We start from the raw sequence: 12243 nt of genomic DNA on the forward strand, positions 1-12243 counted from the left end.
GGAATGCTGGAGGTTGCGGATCCCGCGTCCTATACAAAGTATGAAGCTGACCCAAAGAGCTTACAATCAAAGGCGGCCAATGAGAGACATTAGGATGTAGCATACATAGTCTGTTGAATGGAAGCAGGGTGAGGAACTGGAAGATGTCCTAAGATTATTCAGAGCAGAGGGAGAGGGGGTTGCTATATCTGCATGGCAAGCATGAGGAGATTATCTTGCCGACATTGAGCTGGCTCACAGGCCTCGGGAGCAGCTGTGCCGGGGAGGGCACCAGGACACGATCCAAAGTCATCACTGGACACGAGTGGTTTCCGCAGGTGTCAGATCCTACTGCTTTGTTATTCTGTGTGGTGCGGCCAGGACATTCCAGCTGCCACCTGGGACGGGACCCTGTAACCACATATACACAGACACCAAGCAACTACACTCCTCTCCATGGGGCGACAGAACGCAGGGCCCAGATAACACCCCCATCCTCACCAAGGACAAAAAGAGGAGACAACTCACCTGTGAACGCACAGGAGGACAGACAACACAGTTTTCTAAAAGGTAACTTTTTTCTCTTGTAAATTATTATTCCTTTTTAGAAATGCAAATTTCACAACATCAAGAGTCAAAGCGCCAAATGGCACCACGAACGTTGGGATACTCACGGCCCTTGCGGATGTTGAGCAGCAGGTTTCCTTTCAGCACGGTGCACCCTTCCAACATCTGCGCTGATGTGACAGAGTCAATGGTTTTCTCCTCAAAGTCACAGATTTTTGGACAGAGCCCATCACAGGGACTGCAGAACACACTGGTGGAGGAAAGAAGAAAACCTGCTCAAACACAAGTAGCATTCAGACAATAAATCCACTTATCTCCGGAAACCATCATGTGAAGGCTCCACAAGTCAAACTAAGCTTTTTCTTTTTTACACAGCATACGGTATAACTTTATCCTATGGGGCAATACATTTACATCAATACCCAGACATGCATAGGTCACATACAGTTGCAAGAAAAAGTATGTGAACCCTTTGGAATGATATGGATTTCTGCACAAATTGGTCATAAAATGTGATCTAATCATAGTCACAACAATAGACAATCACATTCTGCTTAAACTAATAAACACAAAGAATTAAATGTTACCATGTTTTCATTGAACACACCATGTAAACATTCACAGCGCAGGCGGGAAAAGTATGTGAACCCCTAGACTAATGACATCTCCAAGAGCTAATTGGAGTGAGGTGTCAGCCAACTGGAGTCCAATCAATGAGATGAGATCGGAGGTGTTGGTTACAGCTTCCCTGCCCTATAAAAAACACACACCAGTTCTGGGTTTGCTTTTCACAAGAAGCATTGCCTGATGTGAATGATGCCTTGCACAAAAGAGCTCTCAGAAGACCTACGATTAAGAATTGTTGACTTGCATAAAGATGGAAAGGGTTATAAAAGTATCTCCAAAAGCCTTGCTGTTCATCAGTCCACGGTAAGACAAAATGTCTATAAATGGAGAAAGTTCAGCACTGCTGCTACTCTCCCTAGGAGTGGCCATCCTGTAAAGATGACTGCAAGAGCACTGTGCAGACTGCTCAATGAGGTGAAGAAGAATCCTAGAGTGTCAGCTAAAGACTTACAAAAGTCTCTGGCATATGCTAACATCCCTGTTAACAAATCTACGATACGTAAAACACTAAACAAGAATGGATTTCATAGGAGGATACCACAGAGGAAGCCACTGCTGTCCAAAAAAAACATTGCTGCACGTTTACAGTTTGCACAAGAGCACCTGGATGTTCCACAGCAGTACTGGCAAAATATTGTGTGGACAGATTAAACCAAAGTTGAGTTGTTTGTAAGAAACACACAACACTATGTGTGGAGAAAAAGAGGCACAGCGCACCAACATCAAAACCTCATCCCAACTGTGAAGTAGGGTGGTGGGGGCATCATGGTTTGGGGCTGCTTTGCTGTGTCAGGGCCTGGACGGATTGCCATCATCGAAGGAAAAATGAATTCCCAAGTTTATCAAGACATTTTGCAGGAGAACTTAAGGCCATCTGTCCACCAGCTGAAGCTCAACAGAAGATGGGTGTTGCAACAGGACAACGACCCAAAGCATAGAAGTAAATAAACAACAGAATGTCTTAAACAGAAGAAAACACGCCTTCTGGAGTGTCCTGACCTCAACCAGATTGAGATGTTGTGGCATGACCTCAAGAAAGCGATTCACACCAGACATCCCAAGAATATTGCTTAACTGAAACCGTTCTGTAAAGAGGAATGGTCAAGAATTACTCCTGACCGTTGTGCACGTCTTATCTGCAACTACAGGAAACGTTTGGTTGAAGTTATTGCTGCCAAAGGAGGTTCAACCAGTTATTAAATCCAAGGGTTCACATACTTTTTCCACCTGCACTGTGAATGTTTACATGGTGTGTTCAATAAAAATATGGTAACATTTAATTGTGTGTGTGTTATTAGTTTAACCGCTTGCCGCCACGCTAACGCCGAAAGGCGTCATTGCGGCGGCCCTCCCAGACTACGCTAACGCCGATTGGCGTCATCTCGCGTGAGCCGAGATTTCCTGTGAACGCCCGCACACAGGCGCGCGCGTTCACAGGATCGGAAGGTAAGCGAGTGGATCTCCAGCCTGCCAGCGGCGATCGTTCGCTGGCAGGCTGGAGATGTGATTTTTTTTTAACCCCTAACAGGTATATTAGACGCTGTTTTGATAACAGCGTCTAATATACCTGCTACCTGGTCCTCTGGTGGTCCCTTTTGTTTGGATCGACCACCAGAGGACACAGGTAGCTCAGCAATATGTAGCACCAAGCACCACACTACACTACACCCCCCCCCCCCGTCACTTATTAACCCCTTATTAGCCCCTGATCACCCCATATAGACTCCCTGATCACCCCCCTGTCATTGATCACCCCCCTGTAAAGCTCCATTCAGACGTCCGCATGATTTTTACGGATCCACTGATAGATGGATCGGATCCGCAAAACGCATACGGACGTCTGAATGGAGCCTTACAGGGGCGTGATCAATGACGGGGGTGATCACCCCATATAGACTCCCTGATCACCCCCTGTAAGGCTGCATTCAGATGTCCGTATGTTTTTTACGGATCCACGGATACATGGATCGGATCCGCAAAACACATACAGACGTCTGAATGGAGCCTTACAGGGGGGTGATCACCCCATATAGACTCCCTGATCACCCCCCTGTCATTGATCACCCCCCTGTAAGGCTGCATTCAGATGTCCGTATGATTTTTACGGATCCACTGATACATGGATCGGATCCGCAAAACACATACGGACGTCTGAATGGAGCCTTACAGGGGGGTGATCACCCCATATAGACTCCCTGATCACCCCCCTGTCATTGATCACCCCCCTGTAAGGCTGCATTCAGATGTCCGTATGATTTTTACGGATCCACTGATACATGGATCGGATCCGCAAAACACATACGGACATCTGAATGGAGCCTTATAGGGGGGTGATCAATGACAGGGGGGTGATCACCCCATATAGACTCCCTGATCACCCCCCTGTCATTGATCACCCCCTGTCAGGCTCCATTCAGACATTTTTTTTGGCCCAAGTTAGCGGAAATTATTTTTTTTTTCTTACAAAGTCTCATATTTCACTAACTTGTGTCAAAAAATAAAATCTCACATGAACTCACCATACCCCTCACGGAATCCAAATGCGTAAAATTTCTTAGACATTTATATTCCAGACTTCTTCTCACGCTTTAGGGCCCCTAGAATGCCAGGGCAGTATAAATACCCCACATGTGACCCCATTTCGGAAAGAAGACACCCCAAGGTATTCCGTGAGGGGCATATTGAGTCCATGAAAGATTGAAATGTTTGTCCCAAGTTAGCGGAAAGGGAGACTTTGTGAGGAAAAAAAAAAAATCTATTTCCGCTAACTTGTGCCAAAAAAAATAAAAAATTCTATGAACTCGCCATGCCCCTCATTGAATACCTTGGGGTGTCTTCTTTCCAAAATGGGGTCACATGTGGGGTATTTATACTGCCCTGGCATGCTAGGGGCCCTAAAGCGTGAGAAGAAGTCTGGGATCCAAATGTCTAAAAATGCCCTCATAAAATGAATGTGGGCCCCTTTGCGCATCTAGGCTGCAAAAAAGTGTCCCACATGTGGTATCGCCGTACTCAGGAGAAGTTGGGCAATGTGTTTTGGGGTGTCATTTTACATACACCCATGCTGGGTGAGATAAATATCTTGGTCAAATGCCAACTTTGTATAAAAAAATGGGAAAAGTTGTCTTTTGCCGAAATATTTCTCTCACCCAGCATGAGTATATGTAAAAAGACACCCCAAAACACATTGCCCAACTTCTCCTGAATACGGCGATACCACATGTGTGACACTTTTTTGCAGCCTAGGTGGGCAAAGGGGCCCACATTCCAAAGAGCACCTTTAGGATTTCACAGGTCATTTACCTACTTACCACACATTAGGGCCCCTGGAAAATGCCAGGGCAGTATAACTACCCCACAAGTGACCCCATTTTGGAAAGAAGACACCCCAAGGTATTCCGTGAGGGGCATGGCGAGTTCCTAGAATTTTATATTTTTTGTCACAAGTTAGCGGAAAATGATGGGTTTTTTTTTTGTTTTTTTCTTCCTTACAAAGTCTCATATTCCACTAACTTGTGACAAAAAATAAAAAACTTCCATGAACTCACTATGCCCATCACGAAATACCTTGGGGTGTCTTCTTTCCAAAATGGGGTCACTTGTGGGGTAGTTATACTGCCCTGGCATTTTAGGGGCCGAATGCGTGAGAAGTGGTTTGAAATCAAAATCTGTAAAAAATGGCCGGTGAAATCCGAAAGGTGCTCTTTGGAATGTGGGCCCCTTTGCCCACCTAGGCTGCAAAAAAGTGTCACACATGTGGTATCGCTGTACTCAGGAGAAGTTGGGCAATGTGTTTTGGGGTGTAATTTTACATATACCCATGCTGGGTGAGAGAAATATCTTGGCAAAAGACAACTTTTCCCATTTTTTTATACAAAGTTGGCATTTGACCAAGATATTTATCTCACCCAGCATGGGTATATGTAAAATGACACCCCAAAACACATAGCCCAACTTCTCCTGAGTACGGAGATACCACGTGTGACACTTTTTTGCAGCCTAGGTGGGCAAAGGGGCCCACATTCCAAAGAGCACCTTTCGGATTTCACCGGTCATTTTTTACACATTTTGATTTCAAACTACTTACCACACATTTGGGCCCCTAAAATGCCAGGGCAGTATAACTACCCCACAAGTGACCCCATTTTGGAAAGAAGACACCCCAAGGTATGAGCTGATGGGCATAGTGAGTTCATAGAAGTTTTTATTTTTTGTCACAAGTTAGTGGAATATGAGACTTTGTAAGAAAAAAAAAAATCATAATTTTCCACTAACTTGTGACAAAAAAATAAAAAGTTCTATGAACTCACTATGCCCATCAGCGAATACCTTAGGGTGTCTACTTTCCGAAATGGGGTCATTTGTGGGGTGTTTGTACTGTCTCTGGGCATTGTAGAACCTCAGGAAACATGACAGGTGCTCAGAAAGTCAGAGCTGCTTCAAAAAGCGGAAATTCACATTTTTGTACCATAGTTTGTAAACGCTATAACTTTTACCCAAACCATTTTTTTTTTTACCCAAACATTTTTTTTTTTTATCAAAGACATGTAGAACAATAAATTTAGAGAAGAATTTATATATGGATGTCGTTTTTTTTGCAAAATTTTACAACTGAAAGTGAAAAATGTCATTTTTTTGCAAAAAATCTTTAAATTTCTATTAATAACAAAAAAAAGTAAAAATGTCAGCAGCAATGAAATACCACCAAATTAAAGCTCTATTAGTGAGAAGAAAAGGAGGTAAAATCCATTTGGGTGGTAAGTTGCATGACCGAGCAATAAACCGCTAAAGTTGTGGAGTGCCGATTTGTAAAAAAGGGCCTGGTCACTAGGGGGTATAAACCTGTGGTCCTTAAGTGGTTAAGCAGACTGTGATTGTCTATTGTTGTGACTTAGATGAAGATCAGATCACATTTTATGACCAATTTGTGCAGAAATCCATATCATTCCAAAGGGTTCACATACTTATTCTTGCAACTGTATACCGTATAGATTTTACTACTCTGCAGAATAAAAGCATTTTTATAGGGATTTTTTTTTCTCTTTGCTGTACGATCATAGAGACTTGTTTTTTGCAGGACGAATTATATTTGTCTGGTACCATCTTGGGGTGCACATAAATAAGTGATTGGTAATTATTAAGTTTTTTAGGAGCAACTACAATTAGAAGAAAAAGCAGCAATAACACCCTTGATTTTTGAGGGGAGGGTTAGAGAGTTCAGTTTTTAAAAAAAACTGTATTTCACCCTTTCACTACTTTAGTGGGATTTTTAATGGGAAAACTTTTTTTGTTGTTTTAGGCCTCATGCACACGGCCGTGGTAACCCGGCCGGGATTCCTTCTGACAGCAGGAGCGCACGGCGTCATTGGTTGCTATGACGCCGTGCGCTTCATGCCGCCGTTGCTGTACAGTGATACACTGGTATAGATCATACCAATGTATCACTGTACAGCAGCGGCGGCATGAAGCGCACAGAGTCATAGCAACCAATGACGCCGTGCGCTCCTGCTGTCAGAAGGAATGCCAGCCGGGTTACCACGGACCGCTCTCGGCCGCGGAAGACGGCCGTGTGCATGAGGCCTTACTTTAATCTTTATTCCCACTAAGGGACCAGACTCTGATCTCTTCAATAATCGACTGTAATACTTGGAAATTGTAATGTATTCCTGCCCTACTGCCTGTCAGGGCCTAATGGCAACTACCCACTTTAATAGACCCCTGGCTGCAAAGACAACCCATCGGCACTCTGCGATTGCTTTGCGGGGGTCCAGATGGTGTAAAAGATGGTGCCCCTTCCTCTGTTACACTACTTAGATGCCTTCACAGCAAACTTTAAACAAGTCCATTGCAGGAGGGTGTCAGCTGTACGCTACATTTGTGACCCGATACAGATGGTGCCAACACAGCTCTTAAAAGGCATTTGTCAGCAGATTTGTACCTATGACACTGGTTGACCTGTTACATGTGCCCTTGGCAGCTGAAGGCATCTGTGTGGGTCCCATGTTCATATGTGCCCGCATTGCTGAGAAAAATGATGCAAATGAGCCTCTAGCAAAATTATCACTTGAAGGGACAGTCGGGGAACTGCAGGGCCGCTTCTGAGCGGGTGTTGTAATGTTTGTTATCTAGTAGATTTTTAGGTTTCTAAACAAGCAGTTACCCAAACAAACAGATTTCTGGTGTTTTTTCTATTACCGGGCTTTGAGCTGTTTGATGGTCCATTGGCTTTATGCAAATACAGTTTTTTCATAGGTCCGTGACAAGTTCTATAGCTTTTTAATAGACCTTGGGTGGGATTTATTAACAACTGTGTGGCAGTTTTTTGGCATTTAAAAGTCACAAATTGTACAAAAACATGAAAAGTAGCAAACTGCACAAAGTATTCAATTTTTAAGAGGATCCAGCTGGAAGGAGAAGTCTAGGCTCTCCCTCCGGTCTGAGTGAGACTGTATCCCGTCAGAAGCTATGGTACAGCGTGGTCACATGAGAAGTCCCAGTTCTGGAGAGATGGTCCTGCTTCGGGAGGCTGGGAGATTGAGATATTCACAGCAGGGAGAAACCTGCCCTACCAAAGAAGAGAAGTGGCTAACCATACCTCTGTGGCTAGTCACTTCAGACATGTGTGGCACCAGAAATCTCAGGGGACATTACTCCAGAATGGGGGCACATGTTCATAACAGAAGGCTAGCCACAGACCTGAATGGCTGCACACTAAGGCCCCTTTCAGACGAGCGAGTGACATGAACGCATTGCACCCGCACTAAATCCTGACCCATTCATTTCAATGGGTCTGTGTACATGAGCTGTTTTTTCACGCATCGGTTCTGCGTTGAGTGAAAATCGCAGCATGTTCTATATTATAAATTTTTCCATGCAGCCCTGGCCCCATAGAAGTGAATAGGGCTGCGTGAAAAACGCATTGCATCCGCAAGCAAGTGCGGATGCAATGCATTTTTCACTGATGGTTGCTAAGAGATGTTGTTTGTAAACCTTCAGTTTTTTTATCACGCTCGTGAAAAACGCATCAAAATGCATTGCACCCGCGCAGAAAAAACTGAACTACTGAACGCAATCGCAGACAAAACTGACTGCACTTGCTTGGAAAATGGTGCGAGTTACCCTGAACGCATCCGGACCTAATCCGTCACGCTCGTGTGAAAGAGGCCTAAGAGAGCTCCAGTAGCACCTCAGCTTCTAGACAGCTTATCCCCTTCATTCCACCTCAATTTGCGGATTATCACGCCACATGATGATCAGGGGAAAGAGGACGCACACTGCACAAAGTAAACTAGACTTTTACTTCGACAAAGATCGAGAACACAATGGCGCAGCAACAGAAGAAGGCGCAAACTCACCTACCACGCCGCCAGTGCCTCAGTCTCTTACAAAACAGATTGAGCCTGAACAGGAGCGCTGGAAAGAAAAACAACAAGCACCACGTACCAGGTCTTCGCCCTCCACCGTAAGGGAGACCGGAGTGACAGACACAGAAGCGCCATCTTCTCCTACAGACAGTCCCGCCAAACAGCGGTCCAGAGTGGACGTACAGAGCTCCAACAAGAAGGTAAACCCAGCACATGGGCCCCAGTCTTCTCCACCTCCAGACGTTATCACAAATACCTTTGCCTCCATTCCAACCTCAGATGAACCAGCATCTGGTTCCCTCATTAAAAACCTGCTGCTGGCGTTCAGCAAGTCCCTACATCACAAAGCTATATACTCCTCTCCAAGCCAAGCTCCAGGATATATCTAGTAGAGTCAACCACATAGAGCATAAAATGGGAGAAATTCCCACAATCAGCTTATTGACTCCCACTATGATTTAACTGAAGAGGACGAGCTACTGAGAGCCAAAGTTACTGATCTGTAGGATCGGTCACGGAGAAACAACCAAGTTTAGGGGCATTGCAGAGGACGTCCCCTCTTCAGGACTGTTCTCATTCATACAATCTCTCCTAAAACAGCTTCTACCAAATTGTGATCCCCGAAAAAATTGTTATTGACCGTGCACACCGTGTAGCAAGGCCTAAGCATATTCCGGAATCCATGCTACGTGTTCATTTTTTTCACATCAAAGAACAAGCAATGGCGGCTGCCAGGTCCCAGAGAGAACTGCCGACTCCATACCAACAAGTTAAGGCTACTTTCACACTTGCGGCAGAGTGATCCGGCAAGCAGTTCCGCCGTCGGCAAAATGTATGCTAACTGATGGCATTTGTAAGATTGATCAGGATCCTGAAAAATGCATTGAAATGCCGGATCCGTCTTTCCGGTGTCATCCGGGGAAAACGGATCTGGCATTTAATTTTTTTTCCCCTTTTTTCGGTCTGCGCAATCCGGCATTCCGGTATTTTGAATGCCGTATCCGGCACTATTACATTCCTAGGGAAAAAAATGTCGGATCCGGCATTCAGGCAAATCTTCAGATTTTTTTGGGCCAGAGATAAAACCGTAGCATGCTGCGGTTTTATCTTTTGCCTGATCAGTCAAAAAAGACTGAACTGAAGACATCCTGATGCATCCTAAACGGATTACTCTCCATTCAGAATGCATGGGGATAAAACTGATCAGTTATTTTCCGGTATTGAGCCCCTAGGACGGAACTCTATGCCGTAAGCAGTATGCGGATCTCTCAGCCACTACTCTTCGCCTGAGAAAACAGCTACTACCTATCACTTCTGCTTTGGGAGATAACAGCATTGCATATCGCTGGGGATTCCCTGTGAAATCACTGATAAACCACAATGGAAAATTCCACAGCATTACTTCTGTCACAGAAGGAATACGCCTGCTTCAAGAATGGGGCATTTCCACCCCCAACGTCCACCCTCCCCGGGGTCAAGAAAAGCAGAAGCACACGGATACAGAGTTGCAAGTGGTGCCCAGATCAAGTTCAAAGATTGAATGAGGGGTTCTAAATACCTTCAACTTTGATGTGTCTAGTTGCTGATACCTGACAGACTTCCTATATTAGGTTGTTACCCCCACAAAAAGTGCAACCAGCTGCTGCGGTTGAATGTTAGATTCCCAATCTGTTTCTTCCTTAAGATATTAGGGATTTACTACATTTTTTTGTCTGTTTTTCAACTTTGCGTTTTCTTTACCTTTTCACCTTTTTTCAGGTACCGGTACATCCGCCGCCAAAATATATCCTACTGTGAGATGAATGTCTTTTTGGTCTCTGTGCGCAGGGCTGTCGTCCCTATGGATCTTCCAGTAGAGGTACCTGCCTCACTCATCAGCATACTACCGTATTCCTACACCATGCCGCTTAAAGAGAACCTGTCACTGGGATTTTGTGTATAGAGCTGAGGACATGGGTTGCTAGATGGCAGCTAGCACATCCGCAATACCCAGTCCCCATAGCTCTATGTGCTTTTATTGTGTAAAAAAAACTATTTGATACATATGCAAATTAACCTGAGACGAGTCCTGTCCCTGACTCATCTCACATACAGGACTCATCTCAGGTTAATTTGCATATGTATCAAATCGGTTTTTTTACACAATAAAAGCACACAGAGCTATGGGGACTGGATATTGCGGATGTGCTAGCGGCCATCTAGCAACCCATGTCCTCAGCTCTATACACAAAATCCCAGTGACAGGTTCCCTTTAAACTTACATCCCTGAACAGCCCACTTAAGCGGTCACTGATGTGGAAGGAGGCTCTAGCTCAAAAGCAGACTCATCTTTGGACCTCTGATGATCATAGAATGCACCACCAAATTTCCACATGTCTTTCAGGCCCACTTTGCCAAAAAACAAAGGGGCGTATTGTTAGCCATCAGAGATACAGTAGCTTTCAATCAGCAGGAGGTCATAACGGATTCAGGAGGCAGGTACGTCATACTTGTGGGTGCCATCAATAACGTCCAACATAGCTTGCTGATTTTACCAAGTGCTGATTTTGTTAAGTGCATTGGAGATATTCAGGAGGTAATCTGGAGGTGGAAACAATCTAAACAGGTAAGATTTGTTTGTTTAAAATCTTTCCCCTCTTTACAATGGCAGACCTGGTTCTTTGCAGGAATTGTTGTGCTTTTATTTCAGGTTCCACTCTTCAAAGGTTTGGATACTGTCTGATCTGTAGACAGCTCTCCATAGTGCAGCAGGATATTACCTTTTTGAAATATGAGATTTGTAAATTAACCATTAAACAAACTCAGACTGAGAACATTGCAATGCCGCTGCAGGTTCTGGTAGACAGAGTTGTTGATAGAAGACATGTCCCACAGTCTGTGGCTCTCCATTATTCATTTGCAGCACTTTCAGAGTGGAAGAGCAACATGGAAGATGGCTCTAGCACAGTGGGTGAGGAACAATCATCTCCCATGCCTAAAGTATGCAAGACTGCAGCCAAAGACAAAAAGGAGAAGGTGAGGACTGATAGTAAGCAGCTGTTGGTGGGCGATTCCATCATAAGAGGTGTGAAGTTTGAGGAGAATGGTGTTGTGAGATGTCTCCCTGGGGCTACCGCTAGCAGGGATAGACGACGGATCCTTAATATTGTTAGGCAAGCAAAGCAGGAAAGGGTAGTGGATGTTATTGTCCATCTTGGGACAAACAATCTGGCTTGCAATGAGGTTTCAAAAGGTGAAAGAAGCTTTTCACACACTTGGAAAGGATATACGGGAGGTTGCATCAACTGTTTCATTCTCTGCAGTTTTGCCTGTGCATAACCTTCAGCATGACAGGAAGATGCGCATTAAGGAATTCAATGTATGGCTTGGTGAATGGTGTCTGAACCAAGGGTTTGGCTTTGTGTCTCATGTTAGCTCTTGTTGGAATGGAAAAGAACTGTACAAGAAAGATGGATTGCATCTTTCTCTCAAGGGAACGAATGTCTCGGTGAACAGTTCCAAGTATTTGCTAAGGAGCATTTAAACTAGGAAAGGGGGGGGGGGGGCAAAAGAGTGATAATCCAGCAGTCCAACTGCCCCCCGGAACAATGCCAGTAGCACAAAGGTTAAGAAATGACAAGCTCAGATTCTTGTCTACAAATGCTCGCCGTTTAGGGAATAAGATCAATGAACTTGAGGCTATAATGGCATCTGAGAATATAGATGT

At 44.6% G+C, this 12243-nt stretch overlaps 1 protein-coding gene across 2 annotated transcripts in view; it reads right to left on the bottom strand.

The window, feature by feature from the left end:
- IGF1R (insulin like growth factor 1 receptor) overlaps window positions 1–12243 on the bottom strand; it is a 195769-nt gene that overhangs the window by 52926 nt on the left and 130600 nt on the right. For both annotated transcript variants that reach the window (XM_040414218.1, XM_040414219.1), the window contains exon 4: window positions 654–796. In XM_040414218.1, the coding sequence (XP_040270152.1) occupies window positions 654–796 (143 nt within the window). The remainder of the gene's footprint in view (window positions 1–653; window positions 797–12243) is intronic.

The sequence above is a fragment of the Bufo bufo genome, chromosome 1 (genome assembly GCF_905171765.1).
Source record: "Bufo bufo chromosome 1, aBufBuf1.1, whole genome shotgun sequence".
NCBI classification, from domain to species: Eukaryota; Metazoa; Chordata; class Amphibia; order Anura; family Bufonidae; genus Bufo; species Bufo bufo.